This window comes from Neoarius graeffei, chromosome 21 (genome assembly GCF_027579695.1).
Source record: "Neoarius graeffei isolate fNeoGra1 chromosome 21, fNeoGra1.pri, whole genome shotgun sequence".
Classification (NCBI taxonomy): Eukaryota; Metazoa; Chordata; class Actinopteri; order Siluriformes; family Ariidae; genus Neoarius; species Neoarius graeffei.
In genome coordinates, this window is record NC_083589.1 from 14,944,233 (window position 1) to 14,964,270 (window position 20,038).

The 20,038-nt window shown below is 40.2% G+C and overlaps 1 protein-coding gene across 1 annotated transcript in view; it reads right to left on the reverse strand.

The window, feature by feature from the left end:
- cacna1c (calcium channel, voltage-dependent, L type, alpha 1C subunit) overlaps positions 1-20,038 on the reverse strand; it is an 880,695-nt gene that overhangs the window by 581,394 nt on the left and 279,263 nt on the right. Inside the window, exon 7 of the mRNA XM_060902748.1 lies at positions 19,666-19,868. Coding sequence (XP_060758731.1) covers positions 19,666-19,868 — 203 coding nt within the window. The remainder of the gene's footprint in view (positions 1-19,665; positions 19,869-20,038) is intronic.

The window sequence follows — 20,038 nt, forward strand, 5'->3', positions numbered from 1 at the left end:
AGCCATGACCAATATGAAGACTCTGGCTCCAACTTTCACTTACTGTGCAAACTCAGTCAAGATTCAATCCAACTTAGGCTTCAAAACCATACAATGGGAGTCAGTAGTGCTAGGTTGTCCATGCATGTACAGCAATAGTCATTGGTTACACAAACATAGAGGGCAACAAAACTGATAATTCTTCTAATGACAATAATCCAGATCCCCATGCTGATAAACATGGCCATGACTGGGGGAAATTAATCACTACTTCTTGACTTGACCACTTCAATTCCCTCTCCAACTTTAAGGAGTGGTTAACTTCATCAGTCAATTATCACAGTCTTGGTGGAATCCCACATCTGAAACAAGCTAAATCAGTCAAATGGAGATTTTTTTGCAAATTGCAATCATATTAGAACTACTAAGAAGAACTTCAGGGCCAGTTAGACTGTCTCATTTTCAGCAGGTTATGTTCTGACCATACACACTGCACCAGTACACCTTTGTCACCACACTGCCTCCAAGTCTGAACAATATTTCACAACTTCACCTCTGGGTAATGTATACAGTAGGTTCAGAAAGTATTCCAACCCTTTCAGTTTTTGAATGAATTATTGTTTAATAGATTTAATTTAAAATCAATTAAATTTTTTGCCATCAGTCTGCACATAAGCCAAAATGTACAAAACATGAAACAATAATTTTTTTGCACATTCATTAAAAATCTAAAATGTCATTAACAACTATAAGATGATAACCAAAGTAGTACAAATAGCTCAAAGACATGTTTTTAGGTTCATAAGGCCTAAGGTAGTAATACTATCATGCCAGATTATGGCGAGGAAACACGATAAACAGACATTAGGGTCTAGGTGGGAAGATTGGTGAACCAACCACAAACAGACAAAATAAAAGAAGAACTTCAATAACCAGATGATAATCAAAATATCACCTGTATACCTAAGAATTAAAATAAACACATCAGGTAGAATACCAGGGGCGGCACGGTGGTGTAGTGGTTAGCACTGTCGCCTCACAGCAAGAAGGTCCGGGTTCGAGCCCCGTGGCTGGCGAGGGCCTTTCTGTGTGGAGTTTGCATTTTCTCCCCGTGTCCGCGTAGGTTTCCTCCGGGTGCTCCGGTTTCCCCCACAGTCCAAAGACATGCAGGTTAGGTTAACTGGTGACTCTAAATTGACCGTAGGTGTGAATGTGAGTGTGAATGGCTGTCTGTGTCTATGTGTCAGCCCTGTGATGACCTGGCGACTTGTCCAGGGTGTACCCCGCCTTTCGCCCGTAGTCAGCTGGGATAGGCTCCAGCTTGCCTGCGACCCTGTAGAACAGGATAAAGCGGCTAGAGATAATGAGGTAGAATACCAGAAATAGTGATGCATATTTGACTGCATATTTCTCCCCCTTTTTTTTCTCTTTGTCAGATGCTGAGAAACCAGATGAACAGAGTGTGCTTGTGAGAGAACACTAACAAGCTGAGAAACTGAAACTCTGATGACCACCGAATCATGCAGATTTTCTGGAATATACATTTACTGTAAATTACTGAACTGGGGTATGTTTCCTGATAACGTTGCCCTTTAGACCTAAAGAGCAAGTTGAGAGACTCTCTTAAGCAATGAACATTGTCTCTGTACATGGTTTTCCCAAACTCACTTGTAAGAAAGAGTCTAAAGAGCAACAGGACGAAGAGAGTCTTTGCAATGCACGTCTCCGATACAGGCATTAGTAGTTGCTAAAAGTATTCCTACTGTCGTTGCTGAAGGCATTAGTAGTTGCTAAATCCTGTCGATAAGGTCACATGACATTTATTTTTAACCAAAATCTAATTAAATATAAAGCATTTAAAATAAGATAATATATAGCATCATCTGGAAGCATTACATATATTATGTGGGAATTAATTAAACTATTTTACATTTTGGGGCAATTTTTTTTTATTCCAAGCATGTTTTTAATTAAAAATCAACAAACATGCACGCGAAAGAATGAGCAAATAATAAGATAAATAATTAAGTAAATATGTTTTCCGTGCTCACTCATTTCACTGTTATCCCCTGATCATGCAGTCAGAATTATTTCATCTGTTATCCATAATGTCAAGTGGGCAATGTTCTCCCTTATAAATGCGTGCATGCAGAGAGAGAGAGAGAGAGAGAGAGAGAGATATTATGATCTGCGTGTAGGTCAATTCAATCTCATTAGATACACACTACACACAGATCAAAACCTCTCTCTCTCACACGGGCGTGCACACAAAATGTTAGAGGTGCAGAAATGTGTCTCATTTATGACACTCAATTAGTGAATCACTCACCTAATGGAGTTAAATTTGATTGAAATGTGGCGATATCAATGTGACATTATGATAGCCATATGTAATTACATAACATATTGAAATATATTCATGTTTTGTGTATTTTTTTAATAATTAACTTGATGTATTTGCAATGTACAAGAAAAAATAATTTAACACTGGCAGCACATTCAACAGCAGTTTCCGCCGTTGATTGTGAAAGTCCCTCGGGGGTGTATGCGCATTCTGTGTATTCAGCTATGAGCGAGTCACTCTTTGTTTTGAATGAGTGGTCCGGGTCTCTCGTAAATTCAGAGCAAACTAAGGCTACATCCACACGACAACGGCAACGAGATGTTATTTAAAAATATATCGCGTCTAAATGGGCAACAATCAGTAAAATATCAGGTCCATATGGCAACGCAACGCTTGCTGAAAACGATGCAATACACATGCCACACCTCTAGGGGCGCTGTAAGACGGTCCCTTCGGAGACACCAGAACAATAGAAGAAGTAAGGACGCATGCGCATAATGCACGAGACTTCATATTAGCCACAAAGTCAGGAAAATCTGTTTGTAAAGTTACATTATAATGACCAAATACAATGAAAAGTATTTTTCCAGTCTCACCTGTGAAAGGTAATCCCATGTGATCTCGTTTGGACAGCAAACCTGTTGGTACAGTTAAACGCAGCTAATCTTTATTCTCCACTGTGACCTCTCCAATATGGCGACGAGGATGACGTATGATTCTACGCGGAAGGCGGCGTCTTTAATGGTCCGGAATAAATTGAATACTACACGTTGATGGATTAATTTGTTTCTCACCTGTGAAAGGTAATCCCATGTGATCTCGTTTGGACGGTAAACCTGTTGGTACAGTTAAAGGCAGCACATGAATCTTTATTCTCCGCTTTGACCTATCCAATATGGCGGCGAGGATGACGTATGATTCTACGCGGAAGGTGGCGTCTTTAATGGTCCGGAATAAATTGGATTAATTTGCTCCTCTACGCCCTTTTTGAGGAATGTATTGTCGGACTTAAATCAACATCTGAAGAGGTGAGATCGCTCCTTTTTTTTCCCTATTTTTGCTGGCGGGATTGCACCATTACACAATAAATATTCACAGTGAAAATATTTTGTAAGCGCGTTTCATGAACCAAGTTATAGGATTTGTTGACAACTCGCATCGCAATGAGAAGATCATTGGCACTACTGGTGTTAAGAATCAGACCATTTCATAAATGAATATTTTGCTGTAGAGCTGCAGTGTTTGTACAATTGCATGTTTTTGCTTCACTATTACTGTCACTATTCTGCTTCTTGCATTACTACTGTGAACTAACACTGAACATAATAATAATAATAATATCCAAGCTCGTGTTTCACTCTCACTAGTGCTCTGTAAGGCTTTTTCCTGGTGATATCCTGGTGATATTTGTTACACTTCTACCCGGCGTGAAGCACTCACAGTCATGTGGTTGTGACGTCATCGTAAACAAATCCGTTCTACTCATCCAGACGACTTCACAACGGCAACGTTGCCAGATCTTTCCACTCTGGAACCCGTTCTCAAAAAGGTTGCGTTTTGGGCACCCAAAACGCCGGTGCCGTGTGGACGCCAGGCCTAAACGATAAGCAATTGTATCGGAGTCACCTGAATCCGTTGCCGTGTGGACAGGGCCTAAGGCTACATCCACATGACAACAGAACAAGATTTTATTTTAAAAAATATCGCGTCCACATGGGCAACGGATCAGTAAAATATCAGGTACATATGGCAACGCAACGCTTGCTGAAAACGATGCAATACACATGCCACACCTCTACGTGTGCTGTAAGACGGTCCCATCGGAGACACAAGAACAATAGAAGAAGTAGGATGCATGCGCATAAACCCCTTCTTCTACCCGGCGTGAAGCACTCTCAGGAACAAACACACAACAACAACAAGAAGATGGCTGCGACTACGCGAGGAAATCGTGCCTTCTGTGTGTACAAATTAGTTTTATTAGTGTGCATAGTTTTATATAACTTAATTTTCTTATTGTGTGTGAACATTGTGAAAAGCATTTTTATATAAATTTATATACAACCCCGATTCCAAAAAAGTTGGGACAAAATACAAATTGTAAATAAAAACGAAATGCAATAATTTACAAGTCTCAAAAACTGATATTGTATTCACAATAGAACATAGACAACATATCAAATGTCGAAAGTGAGACATTTTGAAATTTCATGTCAAATATTGGCTCATTTGAAATTTCATGACAGCAACACATCTCAAAAAAGTTGGGACAGGGGCAATAAGAGGCTGGAAAAGTTAAAGGTACAAAAAAGGAACAGCTGAAGGACCAAATTGCAACTCATTAGGTCAATTGGCAATAGGTCATTAACATGACTGGGTATAAAAAGAGCATCTTGGAGTGGCAGCGGCTCTCAGAAGTAAAGATGGGAAGAGGATCACTAATCCCCCTAATTCTGCACCGACAAATAGTGGAGTAATAACAGAAAGGAGTTCGACAGTCTAAAATTGCAAAGAGTTTGAACATATCATCATCTACAGTGCATAATATCATCAAAAGATTCAGAGAATCTGGAAGAATCTCTGTGCGTAAGGGTCAAGGCCGGAAAACCATACTGGGTGTACCATACTGGATCTTTGGGCCCTTAGACGGCACTGCATCACATACAGGCATGCTTCTGTATTGGAAATCACAAAATGGGCTCAGGAATATTTCCAGAGAACATTATCTGTAAACACAATTCACCATGCCATCTGCTATTGCCAGCTAAAACTCTATAGTTCAAAGAAGCAGCCGTATCTAAACATGATCTAAAAGCGCAGACATCTTCTCTGGGCCAAGGCTCATTTAAAATGGACTGTGGCAAAGTGGAAAACTGTTCTGTGGTCAGACGAATCAAGATTTGAAGTTCTTTATGGAAATCAGGGACGCCGTGTCATTCGGACTAAAGAGGAGAAGGATGACCCAAGTTGTTATCAGCGCTCAGTTCAGAAGCCTGCATCTCTGATGGTATGGGGTTGCATTAGTGCGTGTGGCATGGGCAGCTTATGCATCTGGAAAGACACCATCAATGCTGAACGGTATATCCAGGTTCTAGAGCAACATATGCTCCCATCCAGATGATGTCTCTTTCAGGGAAGACCTTGCATTTTCCAACATAACAATGCCAAACCACATACTGCATCAATTACAGTATCATGGCTGCGTAGAAGAAGGGTCTGGGTACTGAACTGGCCAGCCTGCAGTACAGATCTTTCACCCACAGAAAACATTTGGCGCATCATAAAACGGAAGATACGACAAAAAAGACCTAAGACAGTTGAGCAACTAGAATCCTACATTAGACAAGAATGGGTTAACATTCCTATCCCTAAACTTGAGCAACTTGTCTCCTTAGTCCCCAGACGTTTACACACTGCTGTAAAGAGAAAAGGGGATGTCTCGCAGTGGTAAACATGGCCTTGTCCCAACTTTTTTGAGATGTGTTGTTGTCATGAAATTTAAAATCACCTAATTTTTCTCTTTAAATGATACATTTTCTCAGTTTAAACATTTGATATGTCATCTATGTTCTATTCTGAATAAAATATGGAATTTTGAAACTTCCACATCATTGCATTCCGTTTTTATTTACAATTTGTACTTTGTCCCAACTTTTTTGGAATCGGGGTTGTAACTTTTTATATTGTGTGTGAACATTTTGAAAAGCAGTCTAATCCAATAAAAAAAAGAAATTCAAGAAATGGTTCAGTTACTTGTTTATTTAAAATAAAAGCTGTATACAAAAGTGAATGCAATGCAGTGGTTCATACAAAACAGCGAGAGTGCTGCTTGTTCTAGTCATGTGGTTGTGACGTCATCGTAAACAAATCCATGGGTTTCGGGAAACCCACCCCTGCATAGTTTTGTGGGATTGTACTCACATGCCACATGTAGACATGATATCACTTTGTTGAGGCTAAATATTAGTGCTCAGCGTAAATCAGTACACCCCCTTTGAAAAGTAACATTTTAAACAATATATCAATGAACACAAACAATTTCCAAAATGTTGACAAGACAAAGTTTAATATAACATGTTTAACTTATAACATGAAAGTAAGGTTAATAATATAACTTAGATTACACATTTTTTTCAGTTTTACTCAAATAAGGGTGGTACAAAAATGAGTACACCTCACAACAAAAACTACTACATCTAGTACTTTGTATGGCCTCTATGATTTTTAATGACAGCACCAAGTCTTCTAGGCATGGAATGAACAAGTTGGCGACGTTTTGCAACAATCTTTTTCCATTCTTCAACAATGACCTCTTTTAGTGACTGGATGCTGGATGGAGAGTGATCCCCAACTTGTCTCTTCAGAATTCCCCAAAGAAAATAATTTCTTTACACCACAAAGGTGAAGGCTACAAGAAGATCAGCAAAGCTTTACTTATCAGTCAGAATACTGTAGCAAAAGTGGTACAAAAATTTAAGAAAGATGCAACTGCAACCATCTCACAGAGACGTCCAGGTCATCCATGGAAGTTAACACCTCGACAGGAGCGTCTTCTGATGAGAAGTGTTGAAGAAAATCGGCATGCAAGTTCACTGCAGTTATCTAAAGAAGTAGAAAGCCAAACTGGGGTGACTATTTCCCGTGACACAATACGGCGTACTCTGCAGAGGAATAGCATGCATGGATGCCGTCCACGAAAGAAGCCTCTCCTAAAGCCAAGCCACAAAAAAGCCCGCCTAGAGTTTGCCAGGGCCCATGCTGACAAAGATGAAGACTACTAGGACTCTATACTCTGGAGTGATGAGACCAAGATAAATGTTTTTGGAATTGATGGCTTCAAAACTGTATGGCGTTGCAAAGGTGAGGAATACAAAGAAAAATGCATGGTGCCTACAGTGAAACATGGTGGTGGCAGTGTCCTTATGTGGGGCTGCATGAGTGCTGCTAGTGTCAGGGAGCTGCATTTCATTGATGGCATCATGAATTCACAGATGTATTGCTCTACACTGAAAGAGAAGATGCTACCATCACTTCGTGTCCTTGGTCGTCATGCACTTTTCCAACATGACTAAACACACATCTAAGGGGTCATCTAGAATTTTCATCATTATCATGAGTCTACAAAGAGTAGACTTTTGAGCAACCCCCCTCCCCCCCAAAAAAGTGTACATTAGCGGACAAAAAAATGTTGATGGATCTACGTGGAATAGGAATTCAAAATAAAACCATGTCTTGTATTACTTTTTATTAAAATCGGATGACAGGACAATACAAAGATTCACAAGAGAAGAAAAGAAGACACAAGACGGGTCCAGAAGTTTTCATAAAAAGCAGGCGATTCATTATTCAGTCCCCCCAGGATTCCGCGGGCCTTTTTTGTGATTGTTGCGGGCTAAAATGTCTGATGTTGCGGGGTTTTTTCCAAAAAATTGCGATGAAAGTTGCGGTGTTTTTTAGGTTTTTGTTGCAATTGCATTGCGGGAGGAAGTGAAAGTTGCGAGAAATTGTTGCGATTTTCTCTTTTTGTGATTAAAATTGAGTGATATGTTAAATATTAAGTTATTACTGAAAAACTATTGATTAAAAAAACAAAAGACACCGAGAAATGGTCCTATAAACAACTTTACCAATATAAAAGATTACCAGGACTACAAAAATGCAGAAAAATAGGCTTTACTTATCCAAATGCACCTGTTGGTTCAAAAGTTAAAGTGCATAGAACCTCACAGCACAACATGAAGTTACCTTAAAATATAATATAAATGCCTCAGCTTTCATGTAAGAAAAAAAACCTATTAATACTAGTACTGTGTGCAGGCAGTCTCTTCTGAAGACTAAATTAAACAATAATTATAAACTAATAAAATAAATGGCTCAGGCTTCATAGAAGAAAAAAGACAATTTGAAGAGAATCTCACAGTATGATGCTGAAGCTGCCTAAACAATGGAAAATAAAATACCATTTTGGCAAAAATGTTGGCATCCATTAATTTCTTGTATTAAGTAAAAAAATAATGTAAAGTGCACACAGTCCTTCACTGTAAACATAACATACTTTCAGTAACAGAATTTAAGCCTACATAAACACTGACTCGCACATGCAGTGTTGCCAGATACTGCTGACGTTTTCCAGCCCAAAATATGTTCAAAACCCGCCAAAATGCACTTGAAACCCCCCAACTGGGCGGGAAACTGCCCAATCTGGCAACACTGGAAGTAAGGCGGAAGGTAGTTTGTTGACGTCACCTCAAGATGACGCCAGTGATTGGTCAAATTTGCGGGAAAGTTGCGGTGATTGGATATAATTGTAACACCACCCTGAATTCGCAGGGATTGGTTGAATTTGCGTTGAAGTTGCAAATCGCAACATCGCGAAACCCTGGAGGGTCTGGGTTTTGAAAATTAGGAACTGTCTTTTTAAGGGGAGCTGTTGCCTTTTGGCTTTGAAACATTCGTTTTTGATTCTTTCCAAGCAGCCTGTCCTGCCCTAACTGCCTCCTGCCACTTCTCAGATGAATGCAGGAAACAATAAATGTTTAAAAACTGCTCTGACTCATTTGAAGGAGTGTAGTGAATAGCGGTATTTCTGCTATTCACAAGTTTGTAAATGCGGTCAAAATCTGGGTCAGCCATTGTTGTATTGAAGAAAGAAAGCGTGTAGAGCTAGCTGGCAACACCGATTGAGGGATCATCATTTTTTTTCATTTTTAAAAAGTGTACGCCTGGTCATTAACCCCCTCCCCGCGTATGGTTTGTACGCTCATGATAATGATGAAAATTATGGATGACCCCTAAGGCCACTGTTGGATTTCTGAAGAAGAACAGGGTGAAAGTGATTCAGTGGCCAAGTATGTCTCCTAATCTGAACCCAATCGAACACCTATGGGGAATTCTGAAGAGACAAGTTGAGCATCACTCTCCATCCAGCATCCAGTCACTAAAAGAGGTCATTGTTGAAGAATGGAAAAAGATTGATGTGGCAAAATCTCACCAACTTGTTCACTCCATGCCTAGAAGACTTGGTGCTGTCATTAAAAATCATGGAGGCCATACAAAGTACTAGATGTAGTAGTTTTTGTTGTGGGGTGTACTCATTTTTGCACCACCCTAATTTGAGTAAAACTGAATAACGTGTAATCTAAGTGATAGTATTAACCTTACTTTTCCCCGTTATAAGTTAAACAGATGTTATATTAAACTTTGGCTTGTCAATATTTTGGAAATTGTTTGTTTTCATTGAGATATTGTTTAAAATGTTACTTTTCAAAGGGGGTGTACTCAATTACGCTGAGCACTGTATGTCTCAATGAATGGTCAGAATTACCTGACACTGTCTGCACGTGTTTTTATACCAAATCAGACACCACAGAAATCCCTAAACAAATCCCTAGTAAAGATTGAACATAAATCAACATCTCTGTGAAGATTCTCAGTCATCCAGGTCATAGTAAACTGTGGGTGGTAAAAGAGAGCAACTGGACTTGCTTGAAGATTCTTGAAGACGTTTCACCTCTCATCCAAAAGGCTTCTTCAGTTCTGTCTGACTAAGGCCCTGTCCACACGGCAACGGATTCAGGTGAATCCGATACAATTGTTTATCGTTTAGGCCTGGCATCCACACGGCACCGGCGTTTTGGGTGCCCCAAAATGCAATCTTTTGAGAACAGGTCCCAGAGTGGAAAGATCTGGCAACGTTGCCGTTGCGAAGTTGTCTGGATGAGTAGAACGGATTTGTTTATGATGACGTCACAACCACATGACTGTCAATGCTTCACGCCGGGTAGAAGTGTAACGAACTCGATGCGAGTTGTCAACAAATCCTATAACTTGGTTCATGAAACGCGCTTACAAAATATTTTCACTGTGAATATTTATTGTGTAATGGTGCAAAGTGAGAGAGAGAGAGAGAGAGAGAGAGAGAGAGAATAGCCCTTAGGGCAGAGTCAATCCCGCCAGCAAAAATAGGGAAAAAAAGGAGCGATCTCACCTCTTCAGATGTTGGTTTAAGTCCTACAATACATTCCTCAAAAAGGGCGTAGAAGAACAAATTAATCCACCAACGTGTAGCATTCAATTTATTCCAGACCATTAAAGACGCTGCCTTCCGCGTAGAATCATACGTCATCCTCGCCGCCATATTGGATGGGTCAAAGTGGAGAATAAAGATGCCTCATTCATGTGCTGCATTCAACTGTACCAACAGGTTTGCCATCCAAACGAGATCACATGGGATTACCTTTCACAGGTGAGATTGGAAAAATACTTTTCATTGTATTTGGTCATTATAATGTAATTTTATGAACAGATTTTTCTGACTTTGTGGCTAATATGAAGTCTCGCGCATAATAGTTTATGCGCATGCGTCCTTACTTCTTCTATTGTTCTGGTGTCTCCGAAGGGACCGTCTTACAGTGCCCCTAGAGGTGTGGCATGTGTATTGCATCGTTTTCAGCAAGCGTTGCGTTGCCATATGGACCTGATATTTTACTGATCGTTGCCCATGTGGACGCGATATTTTTTTAAATAACATCTCGTTGCCGTTGTCGTGTGGATGTAGCCTAATAGGGAGTATCAGGTATTTATCCTCTCATGAATGAAAAGCTCATCTAAGGTGTCGTTGAGTCATCCTGTTGGTGTGGGTCACTGGTGGCTGGGTGTGAACGGCCTCGAGAGTCATTAGGGTGATCAATGGATTGCCTGTTAGCGTGATCAATGGAATGCTGATTCTCTCTGTCCTCCTGTGAGTCACTGAAAACAGCTAGGTTTTGGTGTGCATTCAGTTGTCTGGGAAGTGTGCCAAGGACTGCATTGTAGGTGTCTTAGGCCCTGTCCACACAGCAACGGATTCAGGTGACTCCGATACAATTGCTTATCGTTTAGGCCTGGCGTCCACACGGCACCGGCGTTTTGGGTGCCCAAAACGCAATCTTTTTGAGAACGGGTTCCAGAGTGGAAAGATCTGGCAACATTGCCGTTGTGAAGTCGTCTGGATGAGTAGAACGGATTTGTTTACGATGACGTCACAACCACATGACTGTGAGTGCTTCACGCCGGGTAGAAGTGTAACGAATATCACCAGGAAAAAGCCTTACAGAGCACTAGTGAGAGTGAAACACGAGCTTGGATATTATTATTATTATTATTATTATTATGTTCAGTGTTAGTTCACAGTAGTAATGCAAGAAGCAGAATAGTGACAGTAATAGTGAAGCAAAAACATGCAATTGTACAAACACTGCAGCTCTACAGCAAAATATTCATTTATGAAATGGTCTGATTCTTAACACCAGTAGTGCCAATGATCTTCTCATTGCGATGCGAGTTGTCAACAAATCCTATAACTTGGTTCATGAAACGCGCTTACAAAATATTTTCACTGTGAATATTTATTGTGTAATGGTGCAATCCCGCCAGCAAAAATAGGGGAAAAAAGGAGCGATCTCACCTCTTCAGATGTTGATTTAAGTCGGACAATACATTCCTCAAAAAGGGCGTAGAGGAGCAAATTAATCCAATTTATTCCGGACCATTAAAGACGCTGCCTTCCGCGTAGAATCATACGTCATCCTCGCCGCCATATTGGAGAGGTCAAAGCAGAGAATAAAGATTAGCTGCGTTTAACTGTACCAACAGGTTTACCATCCAAAAGAGATCATATGGGATTACCTTTCACAGGTGAGAAACAGCAAATTAATCCATTAACGTGTATCATTCAATTTATTCCGGACCATTAAAGACGACGCCTTCCGCGTAGAATCGTGTGTCATCCTCGCCGCCATTTTGGAGAGGTCAAAGCGGAGAATAAAGATTAGCTGCGTTTAACTTTACCAACAGGTTTGCTGTCCAAACGAGATCACATGGGATTACCTTTCACAGGTGAGACTGGAAAAATACTTTTCATTGTATTTGGTCATTATAATGTAATTTTACAAACAGATTTTCCTGACTTTGTGGCTAATATGAAGTCTCACGCATAATAGTTTATGCGCATGCGTCCTTACTTCTTCTATTGTTCTGGTGTCTCCAAAGGGACCGTCTTACAGCACCCCTAGAGGTGTGGCATGTGTATTGCATCGTTTTCAGCAAGCGTTGCGTTGCCATATGGACCTGATATTTTACTGATTGTTGCCCATTTGGACACGATATATTTTTAAATAACATCTCGTTGCCGTTGTCGTGTGGATGTAGCCTTAGGCTACGTTTACATTACGTCGAATCAGCGGATCATCAGATTAACGTTCTTAAAACGATTCGCGTTGACACTAAAACCGTTAGCCGTGCACACAGCAACACCAATACGCGGATACGCTCGGCTCCGCAGGCATCCTGCGCTCCAAATCACTCCGCCCTGAACAGCGAGTGCCCTCTGGAGGGTGTGCACTCCGGCCCTGCGCAGCTCACAGAGCGCGCGAGTGAAGTGAACAAGCCACGATTCGGGACTGAGCCGCTGTGTGTGTGATCCCAGCGCATATCACTTATTACTTGCAAGTGGAAGGATGGCAAGCCTAAAGACAATCATAACTACACAATGGGCAGTATTTGCATCAGTATTTGCAGTATTTTCATACTTTTATACTCTTTAATGAAAGGTGATACAAGGCGGAAGTCTGCGCCGTTTTTCAGCAGTCGCGTCACATGACCAACGCCAGCGAATCAGGAAGGTGGATGTCACAGTGACGTTGTCCAATGAGACGCCAGCTAGAGCTCAGCACAGCGTATTCGCGTATTCTCAATGTTTACACAGCACCGGAGCTGATACGATCTAGATTGAATACGTGGACGCTGGCGGATTCCCGTTTCCCCGCTTTTTCAGGGGGGTTAATGTAAACGGACAGTGCGTCCGCGAAGAAAACGAGACAGATACGGTCTAGTGTAAACGTAGCCTTAGACCACCACCTCTTTTCAGTGATGGCTATTCCAGGTGGACAAAAATGGCTTCTTTAACTCCTCGCTCATACCAACGATCCTCTCTGGCTAAAATGCGTACGTTGCAATCCTGAAATGAGTGTCCTTTGTTGTTAAGATGAACGTAGACAGCAGAGTCCTGGCCTGAGGAACTGGCTCTCCTGTGTTGAGCCATGCGCCTGTGAAGCGGTTGTTTTGTTTTCCCAATATATGAGTCCGTGCATTCCTCACTGCACTGAATTGCATACACTACGTTGTCCTGTTTGTGTCTGACTATTCTGTCCTTAGGGTGGACCAGTTTCTGCTTCAGGGTGTTACTGGGTCTGAAATGTACCGGAATGTTGTGCTTGTAGAAGATCCTCCTGAGTTTCTCAGATAGACCAGAAATGTAGGGAATGACAATGTTCTTGCGTTTGTTCCTGTTATCCTCCTTGTCCATTACATTCCTTTTTCTGCTCTTGAAAAAAGACCAGTTGGGATACCTGCAGTTCTGAAGTGCTTTCTTGGTGTGATTCTGCTCCTTCTCTTTTCCCTCTACTGTTGTAGGGATGTTCTGAGCCCTGTGTTGCAAGGTCCTAATGACCCTCAATTTGTGTTCCAGTGGGTGGTGACAATGTTTCACCCACTGCCATTATACCCATTTTTGCCCTTACAGTTTTTTTCTTAAATAACTCAATTATTGTTTTCCCCATTTCATAAGTATTTCATAAGTATTTCAAAGGTATTTCGTGGTCTGCACATATAACCTCTGACTGTGACACATGCTCAATCTTGCAAGCCCATATAAACAGAATGTAGACTCATATCCCCATATCATGGCCTGGATGTTCTACTGCCCAAAGAAAGGTTCCAACCATTTCTTTTATACCAGGACCAGTGTCTGCAGACTGGAAGGACTACTCCAGTGCTAGCAGCAAGCATAGCTAACATATTGCTAAGGCATGCCACAAATTATGCAATACTCAGCACTTGAGCAGCACACATAAGGGCATATAGTGCTTTATCTGGAGGGACCACCAGGCCAAAAATAACACCATCCCGATTCATCATATTATCTAAAACACCCACCATTGAGCTCAGGTGAGTTGTGCAGAAAAGTGCATTCAAGGTTGTGGGTTTTATTGCACCATCCAACTTTACTCAGGTTGCAGCCATGCAGGCAGACAGTAAAAAAAGAAAGCTAAATTTACCTATTAGTCACAAAATGTTTCAGACCATATGAAGTCCATTCAAAAGTTACATTCAATTTAATGCAATTTTATTTGTATTCCCTGTTTAACAATGGACTTTGTCACAAAGCATATCAATTCTGGATATAAATTTTACATACACTGCAGCCCCACTATAATGAACTCCTTGGGAGATGTCTAAATAGTTTGTTATACTGGGCGAATGTTTGCAATACTGAAATGGCCCTACTTATCACACCAGACACTCACTCTTATGTAAAACAAGACCAACTGTGTTTAATGCATATTTAGACTGAATTCACTGACATATTTATAAAGTAAAGGAAATAAATCACACTCGTAATTTGCTTGCTGCATCTTCTTTCTTTTCAGTCCATCATGTTGATTGCAGTTATGGATGAATTCTCAGATCTCTTTTTATTTTGCTTTAAAAGTTGAAATCAAATCCTTGCCTTTGATATCCTGTCTGTGCCTCACTTTTAGTGACAATGAGTCAGAGTCTTCAAAAATAAACAAACATCGCTAAGCCATGCATTCCTCTTCCCCCCAGAGACAATGTCATCAAGTGCACCGTCAAGTTAACAATACGTGTTAATGCCCTGACACAAAGGCGTAGTGAGCCCAGTTTAGGTTTCGATCACTAACTATTATCAAGAATGGTGATCAAAGGATCAATAGAAGGACAAAATAACTGCTGACATCATTGGTGATTTGCAACACATGAATGAACTGAATGGTGAAGATTTAGAAAACATAGCGAGTCAGTGGGTGGACACTGACAATACATCGGTCACCTCCATCATTTCCATAACAGGAGAAGAAGTCATCACCTCCGTTCATGATCCGTTAACTCAGTCAGTGAACTGAAATAGTCACACAGAAGGAGAAATTCGTGATAAGGAGAATGTGCCTAAAATTTAAGCAGTCCAGGACTTCAAGTTCCTTCGGCAAGTATACTCATGGGACACCAGCACCATACTTTTACTAACTGAAATTTTACAATATTCACATTATTTTTATGACATTTGTGTCATGTTCGCATGCATGCAACGGCTCGCCTCAAACCGCTCCTCATGACTGCGCGTGTAGTGGTTTGCCTCGAACTGCTACTCATGAGCATGCTGCACTCAAGCTCATGAGGACTAAATGCCATGTACCTGTGGCTGTTCAGAGCACAATAACAGCATGCGCTTATCTGAAAAACACACAGACTTTGCGAGGTATACATGCTGTACCTTGTGTCTCTGTATTGCCCTTTTGGTTTTGAATGTTTTGCATGTTTGGATTCTGCCCTTCATTCTCTATCCATCCATCCATCCATCCATCCATCATCTGTAACCACTTATCCCATTCAGGGTCATGGGCAAGCTGGAGCTTGCTATCCTAGCTGACTATGGGCAAGAGGTACACCCTGGACAAGTTGCCAGGTCATCGTAGGGCTGACACAAAGAGACAAACAACCATTCACACTCACATTCACACCTATGGTCAATTTAGAGCCACCAAATAGTCTAACCTGCATGTCTTTGGACTGTGGGGGAAACAAGAGCACCCGGAGGAAACCCACGCAGACACAGGGAGAACATGCAAACTCCACACAGAAAGGCCCCCATCAGCCACTGGGCTCGAACCCAGAACCTTCTTGCTGTGAGGCGACAGTGCTAACCACTACACCACCATGCCACCCTGCCTTTTGTTCTTTTCTCAGTTATTCTGTTTGTGCTATGTGTGACCCTTGCCTGTTTCCTCACTCTGCTTTCACTTTACATTTTGGATCCATTTGCCTGCCTGCTTGTGAATAAACACTCTTTCTGCAATTACATCTGTCCATCCACCTCCTTTACATAATACATAGAAAAGAGTGATGCATTTCCTTCGTAAATATGTAAGTGATTTAAGCATAAATATAAAGTAAACATAGGTGGTCTTGTTTGATGTACAGTGGTATGCAAAAGCTTGGGCACCCCTGGTCAAAATTGCTGTTACTGTGAACAGTTAAGCAAGTTGAAGATGAAATGATCTCCAAAAGGCATAAAGTTAAAGATGATTCATTCCCTTTATATTTTAAGCAAAAACAATTTTTTTTTTATTTTCATCTTTTACATTTTCAAAATGACAAAAAAGGAAAAGGGCCTGAAGCAAAAGTTTGGGCACCCTGCATAGTTAGTACCTAGTAACACCCCCTTTGGCAAGTATCACAGCTTGTAAACACTTTTTGTAGCCAGCTAATAATCTTTCGGTTCTTACCTGGGGGAATTTCACACATTCGTCCTTGCAAAAGGCTTCAAGTTCTACAAGTTTTTTTTGCCGGTCTTGCATGCACTGCTCTTTTGAGATCTATCCACAAATTTTCAATGATGTTTAGGTCAGAGGACTGTGAGGGCCATGGCAAAACCGTCAGCTTGTGCCTCTTAAGGTATTCCATTGTAGATTTTGAGGTGTGTTTTGGATCATTGTCTTATTGTAGGACCCATCCTCTTTTTAACTTCAACTTTTTTACAGACGGTGTGATGTTTGCTTCCAGAGTTTGCTGGTATTTATTCGAATCCATGCTTCCCTCGGCCAATGAAATGTGCCCTGTGCCACTGGCTGCAACACAACCCCAAAGCATGATCGATCCACACCCATGCTTCAGAGTTGGAGAGGTGTTCTTTTCATGGAATTTGCCACCCTTTTTTCTCCAAACATAATTTTGCACATTGTGGCCAAAAAGTTCTATTTTGATTTCATCAGTCCACAGGACTTGTTTCCAAAATGCATCAGGCTTAATTAGATGTTCATTTGCAAAATTCAGACACTGAATTTTGTGGCTAGGATGCAGGAACGGTTTTCTTCTGATGACTCTTCCATGAAGGTCATATTTGTTCAGGTGTTGCTGCATAGTAGAACAGTGCACCACCACTCCAGGGTTTGCTAAATCTTTCTTTTGCAGTCAAACAGGGGTTTTTATTTGCCTTTCTAGCAATCCAATGAGCAGTTCTTTCAGAAAGTTTTCTTCATCTTCCAGACCTCACCTTGATCTCCACTGTTTCTCTTAACTACCATTTCTTAATAACATTACAATCTGAGGAAACAGCTACCTGAAAACACTTTGTTACATTCTTTTAGCCTTCTCTTGCTTTGTGAGCATCAATTATTTTATTATTCAGAATGCAAGGGGGTTGCTTAGAGGAGCCCATGGCTGTTGATTTTAGGGACAAGTTTGAGGAGTCAGAGAATTTATACAGCTTTGAAACCTGCATCATCTGACCTTTCCTAACAAAGAATTTGAACAAGCCACAGCTCAATAAGCTAATTAAGGTCTGGAACCTTGGTAAAAGTTACCAGAGAACTCAAATGTATTGGGGTGCCCAAACTTTCGTATGGTGTTCCTTTTCTTTTTTTACTCTCCAATTGTATAAAACAAAAATAATACACAAATCTTGCAGAAAACGCTGAAAAGAAATGTGTCATCTTTACCTTTATGCCTTTTGGTGATCAGTTCATCTTCTGCTCACTTACTATTTACAGTAACAGATATTTTCAGTAAGGGTGCCCAAACTTTTTCATGCCACTGTAAGAGTGAGTGAGTGGTGCAACAAGTGGGGTCATTTCAGTATTACAAACTTTTCAGTATAATTAACTATTTGGACATCCCCCAAAGAGTTTATTATAGCAGGTTTGCAGTGTATTTACTTTTAATGATGTACTGATTTATTTGCATATCTGATGTACCTAATCCCTTAATTTTAAAATACATATGTGGGGGAAAAAACAGTGAAGCATTAATTTAACCATACTGCTGTTGTCTGTGTCCTTCTCTTCAATCAGCCATCACATATCCCACTTTGTTAATTCCCTTTGCCCCTAGACATTTCAAGGGTAACACAGATGTACAAATAAGTAAATATACAAATACTGTATTCTATATCACAAATAAATACTAATTATTTACTATGTATTGCACCCTAGACATGATGTATATATTGGTCTTGTTTCTTATGGCAAAGGAAAGAGTTACAATTTAATAGTTACTATTTAATTACTATGAAACTTTGCAGTCTTATTTCTTTGGTATTACAAAGGTATTGCCAGCATTTGTCCCTAATAATATGGTTGAGTACACCTGAAAGTAATAAAAAAGAGGAGGAAGAGTGCTGTAAAGATGTGAACAATTCATCCAATTAATTAATATGATTATTTATGTGCTACTGTATAATTATTTTGTTTAAGTCATGTTCATATTTAGCACATTTTGATTCCAAATGGCATTTATTTGGTTTGGGCACATTTAAAGAAAATATGAATTTCAGGGTGAAATATTGTGATTTTCATTGGCATTACCTCCTACTTAACTCTGAATACAGCCCCTAGAGAACAGCAGCTGGAATAATGAGATATAAAACACAGCCCCTTCTGTTGTCTTAGTTGCTTAATCTGAAAGACCTGAATAAGCTCATAAAGCAGTGAATGGACACTTCATTATATTATTATGGTAGAGACAAGAGGAGTCAGTAAAAGCAATAAAAAAGCTATACTAACAGCTGGTAAACACTGACAATAGCAGTGTGGCCAGGGTGATATAATAAAAATCATGAACTGACAATAAATCTTATTCATTTTTAGGTGAAAGCATGCCAAGTAAAGTCAAGCATTAGTAAGATTACTCAATTGAAGATGCTGTAATAGAGGCACAGAGAAAAAGAAGGAGCATAGACACAGAAGGAGAGACAGGATAATTTGAGCATTTGCTTCATGTAATCTAAGACATAATCCATATTCTGCTACAAATTCAATAATGCAGAAAATGATGCATAATATGGAAATATCTTAAATCATGTTTAATTTAGAATTCTGCAATAATTAATTGATTAGTGTACAAACATTCCTCTGAGTTCCCAAGTACATTTTTTTTTTCTGAATTGGATTTCTGGTGTTGCGATAAAAACTTCCCTCACCTTTAACGTGCTGTTCAGGATGTAAAGGTTGGTTTAGGTTTTGTGTCCAATATAACAAAAAAAAAAAAAATTGGAAATACATGGAACTCCAATTATCCCACCTCATCACTTAAGCAATGTGCACACACACACACACACACACACACACACACACACACACACACACACACACACACACACACACACCTCTGGTGCCTAATCCTAGTCCTAGCTACACACCTGCCTGTTCATCAGCTATTCTTATGTTTTTAAGTACAAGTTAGCATGTCATCATCTATGTAATTTATTCATTGGCTCATACCAGACTCACCCAATAAAGGACTTCAGTCCAACCCTCCATGGTGATGCACTGAAACACTGTCAGCATGGCGAATGCAAAGTTATCAAAGTTTGTAATGCCATTATTTGGTCCCTCCCATCCCATCATGCACTGAGTGACGTTGGGTGGGGTGCAGTGCCGCCCATGGGCATTATTTGGGGCACAAGGTGCAGGCTTCTCCTCAGCTATAGATCCTAAGGCACACAGAATTTATCACATGGATTTACAGGACAATGAAGCTTCTCAAACTATCTGAGATATGTTATATTTAAAGAAATAAAAGTAATGCTAAAATTATCTATGAAGTTTTGAGATCCATCAAATGTAATAAAACATAATAAACAATTTCCTGTGATGTGACATA